The sequence below is a fragment of the Scyliorhinus canicula genome, chromosome 3 (genome assembly GCF_902713615.1).
Source record: "Scyliorhinus canicula chromosome 3, sScyCan1.1, whole genome shotgun sequence".
Lineage (NCBI taxonomy): Eukaryota > Metazoa > Chordata > Chondrichthyes > Carcharhiniformes > Scyliorhinidae > Scyliorhinus > Scyliorhinus canicula.
The window spans coordinates 167,034,988-167,062,605 of record NC_052148.1 but is presented as its reverse complement, the minus strand read 5'-3'; the positions used below and the strand labels follow the sequence as shown (position 1 = coordinate 167,062,605).

Here is a 27,618-nt window from a genome sequence, read left to right as displayed (position 1 = left end):
GTAAGATCATTTTGGGCTTTGTATGGGTGGGCAAGGCGAGTAAAGGGGGTGATGCTCAAGCGGAACCGGGGGGGAAGGGGGGCTTGCACTGCCGAATTTCAGCAACTATTATTGGGCGGCTAACATAGCCATGATAAGGAAGTGGGTGATGGGGGGTCGACTTGGGAGCGGATGGAGGCAGCCTCACATAGGGGCACCAGTCTGGGGGCGTTGGTGACAGTGCCTCTGCCGTTCCCGCCAGCACGCTTCTCCACCAGTCCTGTAGTGGTGGCGGCCCTTCGGATCTGGGGACAGTGGAGGAGGCACGTGGGAGCAACAGGAGCATCGGTCTGGTCCCCAAAATGTGACAACCTCCGGTTTGCTCTGGGGAGGTTGGACGGGGTGTATTGGGTATGGCGGAGGCGGAGATTGAGCGGATGGGAGATTTGTTTTTGGAAGGGAGCTTCCCTAGCTTGAGGGCGCTGGAGGACAAGTTTGGGTTGACGAGGGGGAATGAATTCCGGTATATTCAGGTGTGGGACGTTTTGCGCAGGCAGGTGCCATCTTTTCCACTCTTGCCACTAAGGGGGATCCAAGATAGGGTAGTGTCTAGAGGATGGGTGGGGGAGGGAAGTGTCTCGGATATTTACAAGGAACTCATGGGGGCGAAGGAGACGCAGACCGAGGAACTGAGGCATAAATGGGAGGAGGAGTTGGGAGGGGAGATTGGAGAAGGCCTGTGGGCGGATGCGCTGAGCAGGGTTAATGGGACTGCAACATGTGCCAGGCTCAGCCTGAATCAGTTTAAGGTCGTCCACCGGGCCCACATGACAATGTCCCGGATGAGCAGATTCTTAGGCGTAGAGGACAGGTGTGTAAGGTGTCTGAGAGGACCGGCAGACCATGTCCACATGTTTTGGGAGTGTGCAAACCTTAGGAGATACTGGCAGAGGTTCGAGGATGTCATGTCTAGAGTATTGAACATAAGGGTGGCTATGGGTCCGGAGGTGGCGATTGTTGGGGTTTCAGAGGCCCTGGAAGTCCGGGGGAGAAAGAAGCTGACGTTGTGGCCTTTGCTTTCCTGGTAGCCCGGGGACGGATACTTCTAGCTTGGAGCGAGTCAAAGCCCCCGAAGTCGGAAGCCTGGCTGTCAGACATGGCGAGTTTCCTGGGCTTGGAGAAAATCAAGTTTGCCTTGAGACGGTCGTTGTTAGGGTTCACCCGGAGGTGGCAACCGTTCATTGACTTCTTCGCGGAGAATTAAGCGGGGCGGGGGGGCGAGGGAGGGTTAGGGGGATGTAGTATAGGGGGTCAATTAGGCAGATCAGGGTAGGACGGGTTAGGGCAATTACACTGTGTACTTTGTTTATTGTACAGTCCTTTTGTTTTCACGTTCTGTAATTCTACTGTTTACAATGCCAAAAAATACTTCATTAAAATTGTTTATCAAAAAAAGAGGTCAGTCCATAAGAGGGTCATTTAGGAGTCTGGTAACAGCGGCGAAGAAGCTGTTTTTGAGTCTGGGCTGTTTTTGAGTCTGATTGTACCTACTTGTTGTACCTGTCTGCTAGCCACGTGCCTATCCGTGCCCTCAGATCACCCGCTTTATTTATTATGCTCCTTGCATTTACATGTAAACATATTTTAACACTGCCAAATTTCTGTGCTGTACTCTTTTTAACCTTTGCTGCTTCTGTCTTTTAGAGTCACTCACCAATTCTCCACCTTCTATTCTCTGCTCAGAATTTACCCTCAGGTACCCCCCCCCCCCCCCCCCCCCTCCAACCGTCCCACCCATCTAATTTCTCCCTCCCCTCCCCCTCACTTTCCCCCAGAACAGGACCCAATGCCTCAGGAATATGATGCCCTCCCTCCTATTCTCAGACACTGCCGGGGAAAGTGCTGCCATTTTCTTCTATCTCTTATTCTCGGAATAAGGGCATTTGGGACAGGGTCAAGGTGGGGTGGCTCCCTATCCCACAAATACCCCTCCAAGAATTTCAGCCGCCTATTTTTAAAAAGAGTGGTACATTGGCGAGCGCTTAGACAAGAACAAACAACAGGGCGATTCCGGCACTCGGAGCATTGAATTAGAAAGATGAACTCCGAGAACGCAACTTGTTTTCAGATTGTAAAAAGTGTGATAGCAACACATTCCACATCAGATCATTTCGAAAGGAGTAAATAACATGAATAGCGGCAGGTTGTATTGTTTGTACCCAGCACACGCCACTGGAACCCGAGTATAAAATAGACTAGTCTTAATCTGGAATAGAAAGGGGAAGAGCTGCCCCCCACCCCACTCCGTGAGGGAAATAGACAGTTAGGTGAGTGGGCACAAACTTGGTAGATGGAATATAATGTGGCACGGTAGCACAGTGGTTAGCACTGTTGCTTCACAGCTCCAGGGTCCCAGTTTCGATTACCGGCTTGGGTCACTGTCTGTATGGAGTCTGTACATTCTCCCCGTGACTGCGTGGGTTTCCTCTGGGAGCTCTGTTTTCCTCCCACATGTCCTGAAAGATGTGCTATTAGGTCATTTGGACATTCTGAATTCTCCCTTTGTGTACTCGAACAGGCGCCGGAATGTGATGACTAGGGGCTTTTCACAGTAACTTCATTGCAGTGTAAATGTAAGCCAACTTGTGACAATAAAGATTATTATTAAGATTATTATGTAGGAAAATGTGAAGTTATGCACTTTGATAGGAAGAATAAAGAATATGATTTAAATGGAGAAATACTGCAGAAAACTGCAGCACAGAGAGATTTGGGGGTCCTCGTGAATAAATCACAAAAAGCTAGCCAGCAAGTTCAGCAGGTAATAGGGAGGACAAATAGAATGTTGGCTCTTATTTCAAAGGGAATGGAGTGAAAAAAGGGAGAAGTCTTGCTAAAACTATATGAGGTACTAGTTAGACCACACCTGGAATACTGTGAACAGTTTTGGTCCTCTGATCTAAGGAAAGGTACATTGGCATTGGAAGCTGTTCAAAGTAGGTTCACTCGGTTCATCCTGAGTATGAAGCAAGGATTCTCATGGGACTTAACAGGGTAGATGCTGAGAGGTTGTTTCCTCTAGTGGGGGAGTCGAAGACCAGTGGACATAATCTCAGAGTGAGGGGTCACCCATTTAACACAGATGAGGAGGATTTTTTTCTTTCAGAGGAGAGTGACCTACGAAATTCTTTACCACAGAGAACTGTAGAGGCTGGGTCAATAAATATGTTCAAGGCTGAGATGGACAGATTTTTAATCAGTAAGGGAATCAATTGTTATGGGGATCATATAATTTTTTTTACAATGCACAAGGAGGCCATTAAGCCCATCAAGTCTGCACCAGCCCTTGGAAAGAGCACCCTACATAACCCCACACCTCCACCCTATCCCTGTAACCCAGTAACCCCACCTAACCTTTTTGGACACTAAAGGTCATTTAGAATGGCCAATCCACCTAACCTGCTCATCTTTGGACTGTGGGAGGAAACCAGAGCACCCGGAGGAAACTCAGGCAGACACGGGGAGAACATGCAGACTCCGCACAGACAGTGATCCAAGCCGGGAATCAAATCTGAGACCCTGGAACTGTGAAGCAACAGTGCTAACCATTGTGCTACCGTGCCTCCCTTGGGATAAGGCGGGGAGTGGAGTTGAGGATTGTAACATCAAATCAGTCATGATCTCATTGAATGGTGGAGCAGTCTTGATAGGTCAAATTGGGGAGAATGGGATCAAAGGCAATGGAGAGAAAGCAGGATTAGGCTATTGAGCTGGATGATCAGCCATGATCATGATGAATGGCAGAGCATGCTTGAAGGACCAAAGGCCTCCTCCTGCTCCTATCTTCTATATATCTATGTAAATGGCCTACTTCTGCTCCTCTGTCTTATGGTATTATATATTATTGATAATGGAGAGGAACATTATAAGGAAGTTGTGCATACAGAAAATTTAATGTTCCTTTTCACATTAACTCTAATACCTTTGGCAATATAACGTTTTTGAAATAGTCTCTTTAGTGGTGTTCCTTTGATTACAAATTTGATTTGTAGATTTTGTTTTTGTGGCGATGTTGATTTGGTTCTCGACACTCATTTGTTGCAAATACTTTGACCATGTAATTTTGATTTATTATGCTTCTTTATGTTTGTCAGAAATTTCCCCTTGGGTAATTGCTGATGGTGGATGCGCAATAAGATAACACTCAGACTACATATGGGAATTCCTTCCAATTTACTGTAAATTATTTGCCATTCAAACTACACCAATAACATCTCCAAGCGGGGATAAGCGTGTATCTAGGTTAATGACCACTGTGATTCTAAAACAAACCTCATAGTAGCACGAACCCCTGGAACAAATGGGGAAGAGATGATACATCAAAGCAGAAAAGGCTGGAAATACTTAGTAGATCAGACAGCATCTGTGGAAAAAGAAAATCCGTTAAGGTTTCAGGTCAAAGGTATACTTTGGTGAGATTACCTGAGAGTACCCTGTGCAGTATATAGTGCAAAATTAATTGTATGTCACAATGGAAAGGGAGCACTGATCAATCATGGTAACTGTTCAAAAATTCTGAGCCCCCAAATTTTGTTGTAAATTTTCAGTACAGCTAATTTGAGACAAATAAATCACACGTTTAATTCAATCTTTCTCAGACTGTGAGGGTGATGTATGTCAAAAAGGAGACCAGTATTAGTGCGATTTGTCATGGCAATATCTGACACAAGACATTTCCCCATGAAAGTTCTGATGGGATAATCAGAAAACCAGATAATTGGAGTGCAGTCTGGATATGAATAGTCAGCTTACTTTAGTTTATTGCTTTGTGATACTATTTTCTACAAGTGGTCCAGTCACCCCAGTGCCTACCTGTCCCAGAATGCTTCACTGTGCTCCATCTCCAAGGATACCGTGGCTTGAATATAATCATGGGAGAAAGGCAGGCAGTCAGGTCAAGTAACCCCCTGACTGCAGGTTTCCTGGATCATTTGATGGCCAGATCCAGTCTGGTTGCTATGATGCTGGGCCTTGACTGTGGTATGGATCCTGACGCTAGTCTGGCTGCTATGGTCTGGTTGCTATAGTATTGGATTTTTAAAAATTCAATTACGGGATGTAGGCGTTGCTGGGTAGACCAGCATTTAATGCCCATCCCTAGTTGGCCTTCAGAAACTGGTGGTGAGTTGCCTTCTTGAAGGGCTACAGTCCTTGAGGTGCTGTTAGGGAGGGAGTTCCAGGATGTTGCCCCAGTGACAGTGAAGGAACAGCGATGTATGTCCAAGTCAGGGTGGTGAGTGACTTGTAGGAGATCCTCCAGGTGGTGGAGTTCCCAGGCCTTTGCTGCTCTTGTCCTTCTAGATGGTAGTGGTCGTGGGTTTGGAAGGTGCCGCCTCGGAAACTTGGTGAGTTACTGCAGTGCATCTTGTAGATGATACTCACGACTGCCATTGTTCGTTGGTGGTGGGGTGGGTTTGAATTTTTGTGGAGAGGGGAGCAATCAAGCGGGCTGCTTTGTTCTTGATGGTGTTGAGTTTATGAGTGCTGTAGGAGCTGCACTCATCCAGGCAAGTCGAGAGTATTCCATTACACACCTTACTTGTGCCTAATAGATGGTGAACAGGCTTTGATTGACTTCCAACCACCACAACCATCTTCCTTTGTGCCAAGTATGACTCCAACCAGCAGAGTATTTTACACCTAATTCCCATTGACTGCAGTTTAGTTGGGGCTTCTTGATGCCATACTTGGTCAAATGCTGCCTTTATGTCAAGGGCAGTCATTCTCACCTCACCTCTAACATTCAGTTCTTTTGTCCATGTTTGAGCCAGGGCTGTAATGAGGTCAGGAGCTGAGTGACTCTGCTGGAACCCAAGCTGAGCGTCTGTGAGCAGGTTATTGCTGAATAAATGCCGCTTGATAGCACTGTTGATGACTCCTTCCATCACTTTGGTGATGATGGAGAGTAGACTGATAGGGTGGTAATTGGCTGGGTTCAATTTGTCCTGTTTCTTTGTACAGGACACCCTGGGCAATTTTCCACATTGCCAGATAGATGCCAGTGTTGTAGCTGTACTGAGGTACAGCAAGTTCTAGTCTTCAGTACTATTGCCGGGATATTGTCAGGCCCATAGCCTTTGCAGCCTCCAGTGCCTTCAGCCATTTCTTGATATCACGTGGAGTGAATCATATTGGCTGAAGGCTGACCCCTGTGATGTTGGGGACCTCCGGAGGAGACCGAGATGGATCATTCACTCGGCACTTCTGGCTGAGAGTTGTTGTGAATGTTTCAGCCTTGTCTTTTGCACATATGTTCTCTTGATCGCAAGGCCAGTCACTCTCCACTCACCTCTGGTGTTCAGCGCTTTTGTCCATGTTTGAACCAAAGCTGTAATGAGGTCAGGAGCTGAGTGATCCTGGTGGAACCAAAACTGGATGTAAGTGAACAGGTTCTTTCTGAGCAAATGCCACTTGATTACACTGTTGATGACCCTTCCTTTACTTGATTGATGATCTAGTGAGGACTGATAGGGTGATAATTGGGCAGCACGGTAGCACAATGGTTATCACAGTTGCTTCACAGCTCCAGGGTCCCAGGTTCGATTCCCGGCTTGGGTCACTATCTGTGCGGAGTCTGCACGTTCTCCCTGTGTCTGTGTGGGTTTCTTCCAGGTGTTCCGGTTTCCTCCCACAGTCCAAAGATGTGCAGGTTAGGTGGATTGGCCATGCTAAATTGCCCTTAGTGTCCAAAAAGGTGAGGTGGGGTTAAAGGGATAGGGTGTAGGTGTGGGGTGTTCTTTCCAAGGGTTGGTGCAGACTTGATTGGCCGAATGGCCTCCTTCTGCACCGTAAATTCAATGTCTATAATGTCTATGTCTATGTGCTGGGGTCTTCCGTCATTGAGGAGCGGGATATTTGCCTCCTCCTCCTCCGGTGAGTTGTTTAATTATCCACCACCATTCATAGTCCTGTGGCAAGACTACAGAGCTTAGATCTGACATGTTTGTTGTGGAATCACTTAGCTTTGTCTACTACTTGCTGCTTATGCTGGTTGGCACACAAGTAGCCCTGTGTTATAGCTTCACCAGGTTCACACCTCTTTTTCTGGTATGCCTGGTGTTGCTCCTGGCATGCTCTCCTGCACTCTTCCTTGAACCAGGGTTGATTCCCTGGCTTGTTGGTAATGGTAGAGTGGGGGATGTGCCGGGACATGAGTTTGCAGATTGTGCTTGAATGCAATTCTGCTGCTGCTGATGGCCCACAGCACCTCATGGATGCCCAGTATGGAGTTGTTAGATTTACAGAATTTACAGTGCAGAAGGAGGCCATTCGGCCCATCGAGTCTGCACCGGCTCTTGGAAAGAGCACCCTACCCAAGATCAACATCTCCCCCTATCCCAATAACCCAGTAACCCCACCCAACACTAAGGGCAATTTTGGACACTAAGGGCAATTTATCATGGCCAATCCACCTAACCTGCACATCTTTGGACTGTGGGAGGAAACCGGAGCACCCGGAGGAAACCCACGCACACACGGGGAGGATGTGCAGACTCCGCACAGTGACCCAAGCCGGAATCGAACCTGGGACTCTGGAGCTGTGAAGCCATTGTCCTATCCACAATGCTACCGTGCTGCCCTGTGCAAAGTCTGTCCCATTTAGCACAGTGGTAGTGTCACACAACATAATGAAGGCTATCCTCAATGTGAAGGCTATAGTCTGACTATAGTCTGGTTGCTTTGGTCTATTTGCTATTGCTATTGTGCTGGATCCTGACTATGGTGTAGTTGCTGTGATGCTGAACCCTGACTGTGATCTGATTGCTCTGGTGCTGGATCCTGGCTGTGGTCTGGTTGCTGTGGTGCTGGATCCTGACTCTAGCATGATTGCCATGATCTAGTTGCTTTGGTGCTGGGCCGAGGCTGTAGTCTGGTTGCTATGGTGTTGGAACCTGCCTATGGTCTGGTTGCTATGGTGTTGGACCCTGACTATGGTCTGGTTGCTATGGTGCTGGACCCTGCCTATGGTCTGGTTGCTATGGTGCTGGACCCTGCCTATGGTCTGGTTGCTATGGTGCTGGACCCTGCCTACGGTCTGGTTGCTATGGTGTTGGACCCTGCCTATGGTCTGGTTGCTATGGTGCTGGACCCTTCCTACGGTCTGGTTGCTATGGTGTTGGACCCTGCCTATGGTCTGGTTGCTATGGTGCTGGACCCTTCCTACGGTCTGGTTGCTATGGCGTTGGACCGTGCCTATGGTCTGGTTGCTATGGTGCTGGACCCTGCCTGGTTGTTATGATCTGAGTGTTGGGTTTGATGCAGTCAATCGCTACAGGAGGAGCAGCTGTGATGCGGTGGCTGTGATTGGCTGCCCGGCTGGAGAGGGCTGCACGCTTGGTGCAAAATACCTGCGCTGCTGCTCCTAGTTTTATTGTAACCTCCCCCCCACCCTGTCAGTCTGCCTATTTCCACACTGACAGACGCTTCAGGAAAGCCAAAGGCGGCCATCTCCACTGCTGTCTGACTCCACACAGCCGGCAGAAGGCTGGTGAATATGGAGAATCAGGACAAGATCGCTGGAGAGGAGGAAGAGGAGATGTCGGGAGCAAACGGAAGAGCCCCCGGATCGGCCGCCGACAGCAGGCAGCTGCAAGCCGAGCCCGAACCGAAAATGGTCTGGAAAAACGTGGTCTTGATGAGCCTGCTGCATTTGGGCGCCGTGTACTCGCTGACCCTCCTCCCGCAGGCTGAGCCGCTAACATGGCTGTGGGGTAAGTGTCCGCACTGACTGCGCACTCCCTCCATCCATCCATCCCCTCCCCTTCCCCAAACCAGCCGCCGGCTCAATCTCCACTCAGCAAGGAATTTAGTTACGGAGAAAAAAGTCAACGGCCCCGGAGTGAATTTAGTGCTGTTTTATGTGTGTGAGGTGGGGGAGAGAAATGCGACCTTTGCAGTGAAGAGCAGGTTTGTGTTACGCTCGGGCAGGCACGGCCACCGCCTGGCTCTACAAAATTTCACATGAAGTCCTCTGTGCTGGCGAGCACTTGGGAGTAAAATGGTCTGACTGAATCAATAAAGCAGCAAACCATGAGTGATTATTAGTCGCAATAAATGAACCTTAATGGGCATCGCTGCTGGTGTTTGTAGGAGCACGGGTTAGGTATAATCAGATGTTACAGTGCGGGCTGTATCGAGTCGGAGTGATCCCAGTCCCAGTGACGCATCATGTTTGATTCCTGCACAGGAGGTGTCAGTGTCTGGGCAGAGAATAGGTTCACATTGGTCCTTAATTACGGGATCGTGTGAATCATTAAGAGCAGTTACTGGGGTGTTTACTTTTCCCCCACAGAGAAATAATTGGATGCTCAATATTTGAGGTGGCCTTTGAACGACGAGTTGCACTTGTATAAGCAAGCAATCAAACATAGCGTAGACGCGGAGCCACCATAATGAGCTGCTGGGACCGGTGGTCGAAGAGCTCCACGAAAGAGGTATAAGCGTTTTAAAAGAGATGGGGGTGCGTTCCTGAGCCAAGCTATTCGTTTCGCTCTCCGACCGCTGCAGACACCTGAAAAATTCAGTATCTTTCTGAGCAGAATGGTTAAAAGAAAAATAGGGATGATTTAAAAGAGGTTTTTTTGTATTAACTTCCCGTTGAATCCATCTCTTGTTTATAACACTGCAATCCTCTGGGCCGATTATATTATTTAAACATACTTCAGGCAGAAAGGGTTGGGATGATCGATAATGGAATCGTCTTGTGTTTCTTCAATTTTGCCTTTTTTTGTAAACTAGACACTGGAATAATCAATAATTCAAACTGGAATTATTACCTACATAATCAAAAAGAGTTTCACACGAATAAGAGGAGGTCGGAGTATTTTCGACTATACCGAGGGACGAGGCAGGGTGTCCCCTGTCCCCCCCCCCCCTACTTTTTGCGCTGGCAATTGAACCCCTGGCTATAGTGCTGAGGGAGTTGGGGGATTGGAGGGGGCTGGTCCGGGGTGGGGAGGAGCACCGAGTGTCGCTCTATGCGGATGACCTATTGTTGTATGTGGCGGACCCGGTGGGGGGAATGCCGGTAGTGATGGGGATTCTCTGGGAATTTGGGGATTTCTCAGGGTATAAGCTTAACTTTGGGAAAAGCGAGCTGTTTGTGGTACACCCGGGGGACCAGGAGGGGGGGATTGGGAGGCTCCCACTGAAAAGGGCGGAGAGGAGCTTCAGGTACTTGGGGGTTCAGGTGGCCAGGAGCTGGGGGGCCTTGCATAAGCTAAACCTCAAGGCTGGTGGAGCAAATGAGGAGGAGTTTAAGAGGTGGGACATGCTGCCGCTGTCTTTGGTGGGTAAGGTGCAGTCAGTCAATACGACGGTGCTCCCGAGGTTTCTGTTCCTGTTCCAGTGCCTCCCCATCCTTATCCCGAAGGCCTTTTTCAGGCAGGTTAACAGGAGCATTACGGGGTTTGTGTGGGCACATGGGACTGCAAGGGTGAGACGGGTGTTCTTGGAGCGGGGCAGGGATGGGGGGGGGGCTGGCGTTGTCCAACCTCTGTGGGTATTATTGGGCTGCCAACGCAGTGATGGTGCGTAAGTGGGTAATGGAGGGGGCGGCATGGAAGAGGCTGGAGATGGCATCCTGTGTGGGTACGAGCCTGGACGTGCTTGCAACGACGCCACCGCCGCTCCCTCCGACGATGTATACCACGAGCCCGGTGGTGGCAGCTACCCTCAAGATTTGGGGGCAATGTAGGTGGCACAGGGGGGAGGTGGGGGGCCTCGATGGGGTCCCTGATACGGGGGAGCCACCGGTTTGTTCCGGGGAGAATTGATGGCGAGTTCCTGAGTTGGCACAGGACAGGTGTCAGGAGGCTGGGGGACCTGTTCATAGACTGGAAGTTTGCGAGCCTGGGTGAGCTGGAAGGGAAGTTCAGGCTCCTTTTAGGTACATGCAAGTAAGGGCGTTTGGCAGGTGGCGGGGTTCCCCCTGCTGCTGCCGCGTGGGGTCCAAGACAGGGTGCTCTCGGGGGTATGGGTTGGAGAGGGGAGGATCTCGGAAGTGTACCAGGTGATGCAGGAGGTAGACGAGGCCTCGGTGGAGGAGCTGAAAGATAAATGGGAGGAGGAGCTGGTTGAGGAGATTGAGGAGGGGACGTGGGCGGATGCCCTAGAAAGGGTGAACTCCTCTTCGTGTGCGAGGCTTAGCCTCATACAGTTTAAGGTACTGCATAGGGCTCATATGACCGGGACAAGGATGAGCCGGTTTTTTGGGACCGAGGACAGGTGTATTCGGTGCTCAGGGAGCCCAGCAAACCATGTCCACATGTTCTGGGCATGCCCAGCGCTGGGGGAATTTTGGAAGGGTGCAGCAAGGACGGTATCGAGGGTGGTAGGATCCAGGGTCGCAATATTTGGGGTTGCAGTGGAGCTGGGAGTGCAGGAGGTGAAAGAGGCCGGTGTTCTGGCCTTTGCGTCCCTAGTAGCCCGGCAGAGGATTCTTTTTCTTCATTGGAAGGATGCGAGGCCCACAAGCGTGGAGACCTCGGTCAACGATATGGCGGGGTTTATTAAATTAGAGATGGTGAAATTTGCCCTAAGGGGGTCAGTGCACGGGTTTTTTGGGAGATGGCAACCATTCCTAGATCTCCTGGCAGAACGGTAAAAACAAAAGGTCAGCAGCAACCCGGGGAGGGGGTTGTCTCTTTGTTTTGGGTTGAATATCTGTTTTTTGCCAGTGACGGACGTTAATTTATTGTTTCTCTTTTGTATTTACGGGGTGGGGGGGGGGGGGGGGTTCTGTTTTTTTTTGTGTTCTTAGAATTTTCTGTTGTTTTATTTTTTGTGAAAATTTGAATAAAAATTATTTAAAGAGTTTCACGTTGCATGAAAAGATGACAATTGTATCCCCATCTTGGACAGGAGAGTACATGCATGTGTTTATATAAATATGTTGGTGTATGATGTGGTTATATACGCCATGTTGAAACAACATTAACCTCTAAAGTTACAAATAATGCCTTCATTAAGAGTAAGCAAACATTGATGATTTGTCAAGCGTCTCACTTCTGGCTCTCAATTAAAACATGTAAGATTTAGTGATATGTTGATTCTTGCCTGCATACACAAATTGACTGCACGCAAGAAGCATTGTGGGATTGATTATGACCTATTGAGATATGACTTGTGTAGATAAACCCTTTAATCTTAAAATAAGAGAATAAACCCATGTTCCATGGCATGACTACAATTGTAACTAAATCAGTTTGCCACAGATTCTAAACCATTCCAATATCCATGAAAATTATAAAGATTACTGCAGCTACAGATTATGTTCATTGATTCTAAATGACTTTAGTAAAGAGCACATTAGAATGTATTGTAGCACTATTAAAAGCATTAGGGAGCTAAACAATTTGGATATGCAGCAAATCTACCAAGATTTACTATGTATAGTACAAAGATTAATGCAGATTGGGTCTGATCAATTTGGATGTACATGTGAAAGTTATTATCGTCAGTATTAAGATTAACCGTGATTATTGCTAAAGAATCTAAAGTATACACAGAAGCTGTTAAGGTTATTGGGGTAAGGGAAAATTAATGCGCTAAGGTATGGCAAAACAAACAGTTTGGTGTTGACATGTTTTCTATAAATAACAGTTGTATTGTTTGGAAGAAAGTGAATGTACAGTTCACTGTCACAAGAAATCTTCAAAGTTCCCTGTGAGATTTGTTCACTGAATTCACATATTGTGCTAAAGTATGCTATATCATGATGTGCAGGAGTATTACGTCAAATGGACTACCCAGTGGTGGTGCAATAGCAAAACTATCACTGTTGAAAACATGACTGAGCGGAACAAATTCTGTCAAGAAAAAAAATCAAAACTTCAGTAGTGTCTACAACGAATAGTACATAGCCATCAAGTTATTTATAGGCAGCACACTCTCCTCTTGGGTTCAGCTGACAATGCGCAGAGCTTCTCGTCAATAGTTCATGACATCATGAGAACTGCTCAGTTTTTTTTTTAAATTTAGAGTACCCAATTCATTTTTTCCAATGAAGGGGCAATTTATCGTGGCCAATTCACCTGCCTTGTACATCGTTTTGGGTTGTGGGGGTGAAACTCACACAAACACGGGGAGAATGTTCAAACTCCACACGGACAGTGACCCAGAGCCAGGATCGAACCTGGGACCTCAGCGCCGTGAGGCAGCAGTGCTAACCCACTGTGCCACCATGCTGCCCTGCTCAGTTGTTCCACTCCTCTAATACGCTGACAGGCACTCCTGTTGTCAGTAAAACCTCAGAAACTTCGACCACTTTATTTATTTATTTTTAAACTTATAAAAAAAAAAATTTTTTATTCAAATTTTCAAAAATTTCAATAACAGAAAATACTAAGAACAGAAAGAACAAACACCCCCCCCCCCCCCCCCCCCCCCCCCCGTATACAAAAAAGAAGAAATAAATTAATGCCCGACATTAGCAAAGAACAAATATACACGTCCCTTCAGCCCAAAACAAAGGGACGCCCCCCCCCCCCCCCCCGGCTGCTGGCCTTTTTCTACCGTTCTGCCAGGAAATCCAGGAATGGTTGCCACCTCCTGAAGAACCCCTGCACTGATCCCCTTAGGGCAAATTTCACCATCTCCAATTTAATAAACCCTGCCATATCGTTGATCCAGGCCTCCACGCTTGGGGGGCCTCTCATCCTTCCACTGAAGAAGAATCCTCCGCCGGGCTACCAGGGTCGCAAAGGCCAGAATGCCGGCCTCTTTCGCCTCCTGCACTCCCGGCTCCTCAGCAACCCCAAATATTGTGAGCCCCCAGCCCGGTTTGACCCTGGATCCTACCACACTCGACACCGTCCTTCCTATGCCCTTCCAAAATTCCCCCAGCGCTGGGCATGCCCAGAACATATGGGCATGGTTTGCTGGGCTCCCTGAGTACCTAATACACCTGTCCTCGCTCCCGAAGAACCGGCTCATCCTTGTCCCGGTCATGTGAGCACCTTACATTGTATGAGGCTAAGCCTCGCACAAGAAGAGGAGTTCACCCTTCCTAGGGCGTCCGCCCACGTCCTCTCCTCAATCTCCTCACCTAGCTCCTCCTCCCATTTACCCTTGAGCTCCTCCACCGATGCCTCGTCTACCTCCTGCATCACTTGGTACGCTGCCGAGATCCTCCCCTCTCCAACCCACACCACCGAGAGCACCCTGTCCTGGACCCCACGTGGCGGCAGCAGGGGGAACTCTGCTACCTGCCGCCTGACAAACACTGCCCTGCCTCTGTAATAGCCAAAACACTATCCTACCCTGCCCCTGTAATAACCAAAACACTATCCTACCCTGCCCCTGTAATAACCAAAACACTATCCTACCCTGCCTCTGTAATAACCAAAACACTATCCTACCCTACCCCTGCAATAACCAAAACACTATCCTACCCTGCCTCTGTAATAACCAAAACACTATCCTACCCTGCCTCTGTAATAGCCAAAACGCTATCCTACCCTGCCCCTGTAATAACCAAAACGCTATCCTACCCTGCCCATGTAATAACCAAAACACTATCCTACCTCTGTAATAGCCAAAACACTATCCTACCCTGCCCCTGTAATAGCCAAAACACTATCCTACCCTGCCTCTGTAATAACCGAAATACTATCCTACCCTGCCCCTGTAATAGCCAAAACACTATCCTACCCTGCCCCTGTAATAACCAAAACACTATCCTACCCTGCCCCTGTAATAGCCAAAACACTATCCTACCCTGCCTCTGTAATAACCAAAACACTATCCTACCCTGCCTCTGTAATAACCAAAACACTATCCTACCCTGCCTCTGTAATAACCAAAACACTATCCTACCCTGCCTCTGTAATAACCAAAACACTATCCTACCCTGCCCCTGTAATAACCAAAACACTATCCTACCCTGCCTCTGTAATAACCAAAACACTATCCTACCCTGCCTCTGTAATAGCCAAAACGCTATCCTACCCTGCCCCTGTAATAACCAAAACGCTATCCTACCCTGCCCATGTAATAACCAAAACGCTATCCTACCCTGCCTCTGTAATAGCCAAAACGCTATCCTACCCTGCCCCTGTAATAACCAAAACACTATCCTACCCTACCCCTGTAATAGCCAAAACACTATCCTACCCTGCCCCTGTAATAACCAAAACACTATCCTACCCTGCCCCTGCAATAGCCAAAATACTATCCTACCCTGCCCCTGCAATAGCCAAAACACTATCCTACCCTGCCCCTGCAATAGCCAAAACACTATCCTGCCCTGCCCCTGTAATAGCCAAAACACTATCCTACCCTGCCCCTGTAATAACCAAAACACTATCCTATCCTGCCCCTGCAATAGCCAAAACACTATCCTAACCTGCCTCTGTAATAGCCAAAACACTATCCTACCCTGCCTCCGTAATAGCCAAAACACTATCCTACCCTGCCTCCGTAATAGCCAAAACACTATCATACCCTGCCTCCGTAATAGCCAAAACACTATCCTACCCTGCCCCTGTAATAGCCAAAACACTATCCTACCCTGCCTCTGTAACAACCAAAACACTATCCTACCCTGCCACTGTAATAACCAAAACACTATCCTACCCTGCCACTGTAATAACCAAAACACTATCCTACCCTGCCCCTGTAATAACCAAAACACTATCCTACCTCTGTAATAGCCAAAACACTATCCTACCCTGCCTCTGTAATAGCCAAAACACTATCCTACCCTGCCTCTGTAATAGCCAAAACACTATCCTACCCTGCCTCTGTAATAACCGAAATACTATCCTACCCTGCCCCTGTAATAGCCAAAACACTATCCTACCCTGCCCCTGTAATAGCCAAAACACTATCCTACCCTGCCTCTGTAACAACCAAAACACTATCCTACCCTGCCACTGTAATAACCAAAACACTATCCTACCCTGCCACTGTAATAACCAAAACACTATCCTACCCTGCCCCTGTAATAACCAAAACACTATCCTACCTCTGTAATAGCCAAAACACTATCCTACCCTGCCTCTGTAATAGCCAAAACACTATCCTACCCTGCCTCTGTAATAACCAAAACACTATCCTACCCTGCCTCTGTAATAGCCAAAACACTATCCTACCCTGCCCCTGTAATAGCCAAAACACTATCCTACCCTGCCTCTGTAATAACCGAAATACTATCCTACCCTGCCCCTGTAATAGCCAAAACACTATCCTACCCTGCCCCTGTAATAACCAAAACACTATCCTACCCCTGTAATAACCAAAACACTATCCTGCCCCTGTAATAGCCAAAACACTATCCTACCCTGCCCCTGTAATAGCCAAAACACTATCCTACCCTGCCCCTGTAATAGCCAAAACACTATCCGACCCTGCCTCTGTCACAACCAAAACACTATCCGACCCTGCCTCTGTAACAACCAAAACACTATCCTACCCTGCCCCTGTAACAGCCAAAACACTATCCTACCCTGCCCCTGTAATAGCCAAAACACTATCCGACCCTGCCTCTGTAATAGCCAAAACACTATCTGACCCTGCCTCTGTAACAACCAAAACACTATCCTACCCTGCCCCTGTAATAGCCAAAACACTATCCTACCCTACCCCTGTAATAGCCAAAACACTATCCTACCCTGCCCCTGTAATAACCAAAACACTATCCTACCTCTGTAATAGCCAAAACACTATCCTACCCTGCCTTTGTAATAGCCAAAACACTATCCCCCCCCCCTTTTTCTTTGGGATATCATCCCAGAATCTGAGGTGTCCAGGTCCCTGTGCTAATCTGCACCTCCTGGGGATGCTGAGGTTTTGTGGCTGGTACCACAGAACTTGGTTGTTTATAAATTCGTGTTTAATAGTTTGCTTTCCTGGTGTCGATGAGTTGAATGGCGAGAGTCACACAGCTATAGGCGGTGTGGAGGACGAGATGAGTCTCGCAGCCAGAAGCTGTGTACGTTACAAGATATGTAGATATGATCATAATAATCGCTTATTGTCACAAATAGGCTTCAATGAAGTTACTGTGAAAAGCCCCTAGTCACCACATTCCGGCACCTGTTCGGGGGTGACTACCGTTTGGTGTTGGACAACGGGATAATATCTATATGATAGGACGGGTACCAGTCATTGGAGTGTCGGACAACGAAGTGAGTATGCAGATCGTATGTGTATGATGATGATGAGTATCAGTCATTGGGATGTCGGACAACGAGATGAGTATGTAGAGTAACACAGTTAGAAGCTGTGAACACAACGAGGTGTCTATGTATGATGATGATGGCTACCAGTCATTGGAGTGTTGACAATGCAGAGTCACAGAGCTAGAAGCCATGTACCTAAATAGATATATATGTACAACGACGATGGCTATCAGTCATTGTGGTGTTGGACAATGAGTTGAATATTAGGAGTCACAGAACTAGAGATATCACGAGATATCATCTAAGTATGTTGAAGATGGATATCAATCATTGGGGTGTCGTATAAGAGATTATATGCGCAGAATCACACAGCCGGAAGCTGTATACCTAATGAGATATATAGATATGATGAAGATGTATATCAGTCATTGGGGTGTTGGACCTGGTGGTCCCAAGAATTGGACATTGGAGAATAATAAAAGGCCATCTTCTGTGAAATTCAGGGATGGAGGAATGTGTGGGTTAGCCCTGTTGCCTCACGGCGCCGAGGTCCCAGGTTTGATCCCGGCTCTGGGTCACCGTCCGTGTGGAGTTTGCACATTCTCCCCGTGTTTATGTGGGTTTTGCCCCCACAACCCAAAAATGTGCAATGTAGGTGAATTGGCCACGCTAAATTGCCCCGTAATTGTAAAAAATGAATTGGGTACACTAAATAAAAAATAAAAAAAACAAAAACAAAAAAAGGGATGGAGGGGTGTAAGGGGAAAGGGGTTTTCTATGGGACCTATAGTTAAAGCAAATACAATGGACACTACGCTCAGAACATTTAGTGTTGGTTTCAGTCTGTATGTTTCAGTTCTGGTGTCTTGCTGTAAACCATGATTCTTTTAAATCTTTCTTCATAGTGGTTAATAGAGTCTAGTTTTATTCATATTGGGGCTAGTTGAATGCATATGACTAATAAGCAAAATATTAAGAGTAGTCCTGAATGTGGGAACTCTGTCATTTCTCATATAATGAATTAACCATTATATTCCATTGTATTCAATACTGAGAAGTGTTCCTCGTGTAATAAACGAATCCATTTTTAGTTAGATCGCCGCCAAGCTATGGAATGTGGCAAAGCGTGAGAAATACATTAATCTTTTAAAAACATTTTATTATTTAAAAAAAAAAAAATAAATTCAGAGTACTCAATTTTTCTTTTCCAATTAAGGGGCAATTTAGCGTGACCAATCCACATCTTTTGGATTGTGGGGGTGAGACCCATGCAGGCACGGGGAGAATGTGCAAACTCCACACGGACAGTGAACCAGAGCCGGGATCAAACCCAGGTCCACAGCGCCATAGGCAGCAGTGCTAAACACCATGCCGCCCTGAGAAAAACATTAGTAGTAACTCAGTTCTTTTCCTAAAGCTACCGTCCAAGTATATTGTTGCCCGGGGAATGTGAAGGCAAACTTATACTGGCACTGGTGGTGTAAGGGGATCGACCAGAAGCTGTTGCTGAAGTCCAGCATTGTGAAATACTTGGCGTGTGGAGCCTGTCTCATCATGGCTTTAGGGCTGGTCACTCCCGTGGGGTTGTGATTGGGGTTGTTTGGTTCAGGGCCCGGTAGTTGATCGTTAGGCTCCATGACCTGTTCGGTTTTCCTATCGGCCAAATCGGGGAATTATTGGTGGAAGCAGGATTCCCTGTTGTAACAAAATGCTAAATCAGTTTGGCCACTTCCTCCTCTGCATGCTTGGGGAAGGATGCTGCACTGTCTTTGGGGTTTAGAATCGGGGCCTTCTCTGATGACTTCCCCTATCATTTGGCCAAAGTCGCATTTGCGGCCTGCGAATGCCTGCGTGTACTTTGCTAATGTTCCCTGGGTCGTCGGTCATCTTGGTGGTTTGATTCATAATTCCCCAATGGTGGAAATTCTGTCTACGTATTTCCCTGTGGTTACTTCTGTCGGTATTCATGTGTTTGGGCCATTAAACATATGCAGCAGTTGGCTGGATCAAACAAAAGATTGCACTTATGCATGAGGTCGGAGCCTAGGATATGTTCTGCTTCGGGGGAAGGTTGACTAAGATGGCTGAGTGGTAGCACACCAGGTTTCCCAGCCTGAATTCCAATGGGTCTGTTTCTGACCCTTTCAGCATGTGATCTGTGACGCCACTTGGCATTATCTTCTTTCGGGTTCGCCATGTGTTACCCAGGTCATGGGATGTGTTGAGGGTAGTGTGTTGTTACTCGTGTCTTAATAAAGCTCGTAGTCTCAAGTGTGGAGAAGATGCTTTATTGTGAGTTCGTTCAGTTTCCAGAGCTCGACCTAGAACGACCTTCCAGTGCTAACTACCAGCTTTGCTTGCTGTGTGTGTGTCCTGCTTACCAGCCCGCCTGCTGTGAAGTGTTGTATCTGTGTTGCTCCAAGTTCTGCCCTTAGTGAAGTGTGTCCTCACTTCCTGTCCCCGTCTATTTATATGGCTCTCCCGTGCCCCCTCTAGTGTTTGCTCAGTTGTGTTGCATCTAGTTAACTTGTGATCACCACATCCCCCTTTTTCTCTTAACATATTTTCTGTACATCGTTAAAGAAAATTGTACATCCTGTCCCGGTGTATCTGTAGCTCTCCCGCTCGTGTTTGCTCTGTTGTTCTGTATCTAGTCAATCTACGATCACCACATCCCCCTTTTTCTCTTTACATAGTTTCTGTACATCATTAAAGAAAAATTATTGAAAACAGTTACTTATGATATGCGTATCTATACAGGTGATGGTGCTATTGCATATTTTACAAAGCCAATGTAGTTATATGTCCAATCTTAATAAAAACATTTATGAGTCCAAACTTGATGAATTTGTTCAGAGCTTTTTTTCTTTTTTTTTGTTGTTGATGACGTGGTGATATTGATATTGCAAGTCCGCTGTGAATGTTGTTGGTGTTCCTTGTTATTTTAAGTACCCAATGCATCATCCCGAGGTGTTTGCATGGTCACCTCACTGATGTTGCCTGGCATGGCCTTTTTTCTGTGCTTGTGGTGTTGATTTATTGTCTCATCCGCCTTGGATGCTGGTGTGCTTGCTCGTTCTGGAGCAGACGTGAGTTTGTGCGATTCGTTGTCATCCCATGACATGTTTGTAGTCTTGTCATCGTTTTGCAGTGTGCTGTGGCATTGTCCTTCATGTGCCGAGTAGTACCATTGTGTACAAGTCGTTGTTTCATTGCTGTTGTCTCTGTCGTTCCTGTTTTTTTTGTTTTCGTTGCCGTACTTGTTGCTGTTTTTGTCGTTTCTGTCTTTGGTGTTGGCACTGTCGTTGTTCCTGACTTTGTTGTTCTCGTTGCCGGTCTTGGTGCTGTTTTTGTTATACTCTATTCGTGTCCCGAGTGGATAATTTGAGTCATTTAGCATTCCGTCTCGCGAGTGGTGCGAATGATCTGATGTTGCATCGGTGCAGGTGACCTCAATCATTTGTGGAGAATTGGATTCCTCATCTTTGCTTTTGTTGTGCTCCTCTTCCGGAGTCAAATTCTTCTCGATTTCGTTTGACGTGGTGTCTCTGGATTCTTGGCGCTCCTCTTCTGGAGTCAAAACCTCCATGATTACAATTGACGTGGTGTCTGTGGACTTCTGGCGCTCCTCTTCTGGAGTCCAAATCTGCATGATTTCACTTGACGTGGTCTCTCTAGACTCTTGGTGCTCCGCTTTTGGAGTTGAAATCTTCATGATTTCTGTTGATGTTGTCTCACTGGACTCCAGGTGCTCCTCTTCTGGAGTCAAAATCTGCATGGTTTCTTTTTGCTTGGTCTCTCTGGACTCCAGGTGCTCCTCTTCTGGAGTCAGAATCTGCATGGTTTCTTTCGGCGTTGTCTCTCTGGACTGTTGGGTGGCCCGACTCTGTGCTTCTGTACAGACAAGCTGAGAACTGTCAGTCTCGCTGTGATCCTGTACGTCGAGTGCGATCACCTTGTTACTGTTTTCGCTCTGTGCTTCGGTACAGACAAGCTGAGAACTGTCAGTCTCGCTGTGATCCTGTACGTCGAGTGTGATCACCTTGTCACTGTCTTCGCATGCAGTGGGTAGAGGTGCATTGTCGTCTTCTTGTTCATGTGAGCTTGTTAGACTTTCATAGTCTGCTTGTGGTTGCTCAGATATGGCAGGTTGACCTTCATGGTCTTGCGCATGCATGGTGTCAGTGGTTAGATGTACGTTGTCTTCTTCTTGTTCCTGTGAGCTTGGTAGACGTTCATAGTCTGCTTGCGGTTGCTCAGATACAGCGGGTTTACCTTCATGGTCTTGTTCATGCATGGTGTTCGCCAGGGAGTGTTTGCTTGCATCCCTTTTGGAGTCTTTCATCACTCGCACTGTGGAGCCTGTCATCGCTCGCTCTGTGGAGTCTTCCTGTGCTCTCTGTGTGGCGTCGTCTTCGTCTAGGGTATTGCTGTCATCCAATGTATCGACGAGCTGCCATGGCATCATGGTGTTGGATTCATCTACCATGAGTAGAGTCGTGTTGAGCTTTGCAACGGTGTCGCTGATGCTGTGATCAGCATGTCCAAATAACTCCTCCATGTCTGAGTAGTATTCTTTGATACCCATTTCATCTTCATTGGCTTCTTCTACCACGAGTTGATTCGTGTTGAACTTTGCGACCATGTCGCTGATGCTGTGATAAGCATATCCGACTGACTCAGCTGTGTCTGAGTAGTATTCTTCGAAAACCAAATCATCCTGGTTGGATTCTTCTACCACGAGTTGATTCGTGTTGGACTTTGCGACTGTGTCGCTGATGCTGTGATAAGCATATCCGACTGACTCAGCCATGTCTGAGTAGTGTTCTTTGAAAACCAAATCATCTTGGTTGGATTCATCTACGAGTTGGTTCGTGTTGTGCTTTGCGACCGTGTCGCTGATGCTGTGATAAGCATATCCGACTGACTCAGCCATGTCTGAGTAGTGTTCTTTGAAAACCAAATCATCTTGGTTGGATTCATCTACCACGAGTTGGTTCGTGTTGTGCTTTGCGACCGTGTCGCTGATGCTGTGATAAGCATATCCGACTGACTCAGCCATGTCTGAGTAGTGTTCTTTGAAAACCAAATCATCTTGGTTGGATTCATCTACCACGAGTTGGTTCGTGTTGTGCTTTGCGACCGTGTCGCTGATGCTGTGATAAGCATATCCGACTGACTCAGCCATGTCTGAGTAGTGTTCTTTGAAAACCAAATCATCTTGGTTGGATTCATCTACCACGAGTTGGTTCGTGTTGTGCTTTGCGACTGTGTCGCTGATGCTGTGATAAGCATATCCGACTGACTCAGCCATGTCTGAGAGGTAATCTTTGAAAAACAAATCATCTTTTGTTGTTTCGGAATTCTTTTTGTTCTCTTCACTTTGGGTGGTGCAGACTGTTTTTTTCAGGGTGTTGTGCAAGTTGTTTTTAACTGTTGGTTTAAGTTCAGGCGTTTTTCTGTGTTCTGAGGCAAGAAAATTTGTGTTTACCACTTTAAGTGTCTTGTTTGCAATTTTCGGGCATTTCCCTTTTAAGTGGGCGTGGTCGGGATGCTCAGACGTCATGACGTCACGCGCAGGAATGCATTGCGCATGCGCAAATCGGCCTTCCTCCTTCACTGTGCGGTTTTGTTTCCATTGCGCATGCGCGGCGTGCGCATGCGCATTACGATCCGCGACCAAAACTTTTTTTGACTGCGCATGCGCGGCTTGCGCATGCGCATAACGATCGGCACCGCGATATTTTTTAAACTGCGCATGCGCGGCTTCCGGTTCCGGCGCATGCGCAGATGCAATTTGTAGTTCTTTGCTTACCGGAGACTGCAAAATGTGCTCCGACGCCATTTTTTCGCGGATTTCAGCGATTTTTCTTTCCCACCTGGACTGGATTTCTAAAAGTTGTAAGTTACCTTCTCTTCCCGATTTGGACTGGGTTTCAGCATTTTGGCTTTGTGAGAAATTCTTGTTATTTCTTCTTTTTGATCTGTACTTTTCATTCGCGATTTCTTGTTCTTTTCGTGATTTTTAAAGTTTTGCATCACTCAGTCTCTGTGCAGTTTGGACTCTGAGTATGTCTTGCTGTTCAAATTTCACACAGTACTCTTCAAATTTGTTTAGTAACGTTTGTAAGCTGTTTCTGTCTTCATCTTTTGAGTATTTAAATCCATTATACACTTTCCTATTTACAGGCCCTGCGGTGAGAATTGCTATTTTAATGTTGTCGGAGGCGTCTTGTACCTCATTAGCTACGAGATCCAAATCAAACATTTGTTTAAACCTTTTCCAGATACCTCTTACATTGCCAGTCAGGTCCAGCTGCTCTGGGTGTCCAAGCCACATCCTCGAATTAGCGATGTCTTCCCAAGTCAAATGTCCAGTAGGAGATTTCCATGCCATTTTGAGCTTTCTGTATCTGCCACTGAGTTGTCCTGTCATAAGCGTCTGAAATCACTCCTGGGTACCATGTGTTGTTACTCGTGTCTTAATAAAGCTCGTAGTCTCAAGTGTGGAGAAGATGCTTTATTGTGAGTTCGTTCAGTTTCCAGAGCTCGACCTAGAACGACCTTCCAGTGCTAACTACCAGCTTTGCTTGCTGTGTGTGTGTCCTGCTTACCAGCCCGCCTGCTGTGAAGTGTTGTATCTGTGTTGCTCCAAGTTCTGCCCTTAGTGAAGTGTGTCCTCACTTCCTGTCCCCGTCTATTTATATGGCTCTCCCGTGCCCCCTCTAGTGTTTGCTCAGTTGTGTTGCATCTAGTTAACTTGTGATCACCACAGGTAGTGCGGGATCCTCCTGTGTCCCATAGGAACCCAACGTGGTGCCTCTTACCTCGGCTTGTACCAGGGGTCTCCCTACACTATCCCACGTGGCATTACATATCCAAATCAGTGAGGCCTGGCACCGTCACAAACTCTGTTCGATGTCTAACTGAGGATACAGGTTGTAGGGGTTATTAAGTTACTCTACAGAGGTTACTGTGGCCTGTCGAGCAGGTCCTCTAGTGGTATGGGTTAGGGCCGCTGGTTGGGAACTGCTGGTGGGTGCCCTGCACACACACTCAAAATGGCCTGTTTGACTGCAATTGTAGCACCGCCCCTGTGTAGGTGAATATCTATATCCTAAAACCGCTGCCTTCATTTAGTCTAGGGTTCCTCTGGCTATGTTTTGGCAATGTTGGCAAGCTGTGCCATGGTGTAGAATTACATAAATAATATTGGTGTTCTGCCCATCTCGCCGGCTGGTGGTGAGCGGTTGGTTCCATTGCTTGGAACAGTGCGGCGTCCCCACTCATTATCTGGATCAGCCTCAGTGTATTAACGGGCATCTTTCTCTATCTCCTCTCGTTTATCCCCTGAATCTCTATATCTCTGGACTCTGGTGTGAATGCACATATTACCACACTTTTTACGGTCAATTCTGATTTTAATTTTTTGATCATGTGCAAGCATTTGGGATGGTCAGTTGCATGGGCTCTATTCCTGCCTTGTGCAGGACTTTTACTGCAGCCTGCAGGTCATCGCATTTCTTTAAAACTTCTACTTTTTCTAGTGCCGTATCCCTATCTCCGAGCGTGTGCACTTTTTTTTTTTGTTGTCACACCTGAGCCTGGAACTGGCTCATGTACACCAGGCTGGTGTGGTTCCTTTCCTCCCTCATCCCTACTTCATTTTCTAATTTCTGTATATGTGGTGTAGCGTGAGCTAATTCTTGTTTCATTCTTAAACCACCGCCTCTCTCCTGCAGAGCTGCTTCAAACAATTGTCGATTACAATTGCCTTACTGCTCTTGGAAGCCTGCTTACCCACCTCTTTTATGGGCATGTTTCCAATAAGTTCCGACTTCTGATCCCAGATCTGATATCGGAGTTCTAGCCTACTCCACCCGTTTGGGCCATATTTCATTCATATAGCTTCTGAGGGTCCCCTCCCCCCCAATTCGGAACGGCTGGTCGTGTCTAATTCTCTCCCTCTAACGTTCGTCACGGCTCTGTGGAAATTGGTGGGGGTAGGGGTTTCAGGTAACACCATATTTCCTCCCACAGAGTTTACCCAACTACCTTGGCCATCCTAGATCTAGAAAAACAGCTTGTTCATCTCGTGTTACAGACACCTCCATTTAAGGCCCAATTTACTGGTCGGAAACCTGTACTCTCGTTCATTCACTTAATACTGGCCGTCAAGTGGAGCATTTGCCCTCTTTATTCAGGCTCGGGCTGAGTGTTTGAGAATACGAGGCTGGTGGGTTCGAATTCGGAAGAACTAAATGACTTCTTATCGAAACCCACCCATGTTGTCTCTAAAACGTCAGACTCTTTGACCAGTTTATTAATCAAATGTTTTGCCCAGCTGCCTTTATTGGCAAGGTGAATAAAGGACCACCACAAGTATGACATTCAATCAAATTTATTTAACATATAGTAAAATTAGTTACCTGTAAAATATTACTAAAAGGTCCTAAGATTCATAATACTATCCATGCCGATGGACTCAGTCACGTTGCGGGTCTAATTCTGAGTCTTGATTTCCTCATGGTTTTCGTTGTGAAGGTGGGTCTTGCACACTGCTCCCTTCTTTCTTGGACAGTCTTGCAATCTTCTCGATCACTTCTATGCTGAGTCTTCGCTAGGGTGTGTTTTGGGGGTCCACTTTTATCCCCCTCTCTTCCCACCTTTCCAGAAAATTCTCTAGCCCTCGGCCAATAAGGTCTTGAGGGGGTCGCAATACCCAATGGAATTGTTGATGGACACTCAGCGGGACATCAGGGCCTCTAGGTGTCCATCTCCGATTGTGTTGTCTGCCCATAACCTGGTACCATATAAGGTAGCAGCGGGAACTCATGGTGCCAGAAAGTCTGGCTTGATCTGGGTAATCGAAAACAAATCAATTCATATGAACGGAGCCGATTTATCTCCTCAAGGCAGGTCCAAACAAGTCCCGGCAGTTTGTTTGTACTTAGTGTATTCGAACTTGGCCAAGTTTGAATTCCCATCAGCCTTCCTGGAGTTGATTGTGATTTGATTTAAAATGTCCAATTCTTAATTTAAAGTGCCCAATTTTATCGGGCAAATCCAGGTCGTTATCCATATTGTCACATTACGTATCCTTCAATCAATTTAACTGTTAATCATTAGGGAGAGAGTGAACTGAAAATATCAACTTAAAACAATGGTTGATCTGGTTTATCTACATTGTTTGACCTGTTGAATCCAAAGCAATCTCCTTCTATTAAAATGACTAATTCCAAGTTATTGTTTGTACTAAAATGGACGATTCAACTTTTCTTGACTAACTTATTAAGAACACAGGTAATTGGGAATTTAGTACTTAAACTTTGGATTATTAGATCATTTGAGTTAAACCAGTTTGAATATCCAGCTAGGACAGACCATATTTAGCAAATTATGCACTTTCTTTTGGGTCGGTGGCACATGGCAGGCAACACATGGCTTGGGTATTTCTCCGGTTTGGTATTCATGCTTTATCTAATCTTTAAGTGACCATGGGCAACATCACAGTCAGATACCTAAGAACAAATTATGGTTCATCAAACAGTCTGTTATTATTTCATACCATTGTGGTTCAAAGTAGTTAGAATTCTGTTGTGTTGTTGAAAGTAATTGCACAGCTAAGTATTTTTAAAAAGTGTTTCTTCACTATAAACAGTTGTAATTGGGAAATGGGCAGAAATTTTTAAATCCTACTTTGCTTTGCATTGTAGAAATGTCTGGACATTCCACTCAAAAGCTATATTTTTAAAAAACAAAACGGATGATCTTGAACATTAAGTAAGATTAGGGTTTTTTATTTTTTTACAGATAAACCGGATTGTGATAATCTTGTATCTAATATATAAAATTCTGCAGAAAATATCAGTTTTCTCCTGTGTGGAATATGAATTTAGATATCACCAATTTGAAAACTGAAGTATGCTCATTTAGCACACAAGAAGAATGTCGCACAGATGGTTAGTTGGAGTTTGGCTTGATTTTGTCCCTGGTGTTTACATGGGTTGAACAGCCACAAGGGGTATGTAGACTTCTGACTATCAAACTGCCTTGCATGTGCAACGTGACCAGAATTTATATGCAGGCACTTACAATCTACCTACATAAATGAAGATTAAAAATTGTCATATATGTACATAAATTGAAAATTCTCCAATTGTAATGACAGTTCTTTAGATTTGAATTGTAGAACCTTTTTTGAATAGTAGAATCTTTTAATAGTAAATTCATATATAGTGAAACTTTGGTTATCGTCAAAAGAATCCATCTCATTATTTATCAAGCAATTCAGTAGAGTGATGCTTTTGTTATGAAAACGTGGCTGAAATCTGGATGCTAATCTACCATTGTTTAGCCCATAACAAGTGGTGCTTTTTAACCAATCAATGGAATTGTCGTCTTTAGTCTAACTTTCTTTATTAAACCTCTTAATAAATAGATGTGCATTTAAGTT

General features: G+C 46.3%; 1 protein-coding gene across 1 annotated transcript in view; it reads left to right on the top strand.

Annotated features, from left to right (window-relative positions):
- The first annotated feature begins 8,337 nt into the window (after positions 1 to 8,337).
- LOC119963091 (stearoyl-CoA desaturase 5-like) overlaps positions 8,338 to 27,618 on the top strand; it is a 108,956-nt gene continuing 89,675 nt past the window's right edge. Inside the window, exon 1 of the mRNA XM_038791672.1 lies at positions 8,338 to 8,750. Coding sequence (XP_038647600.1) covers positions 8,534 to 8,750 — 217 coding nt within the window. The 5' untranslated portion in view covers positions 8,338 to 8,533. The remainder of the gene's footprint in view (positions 8,751 to 27,618) is intronic.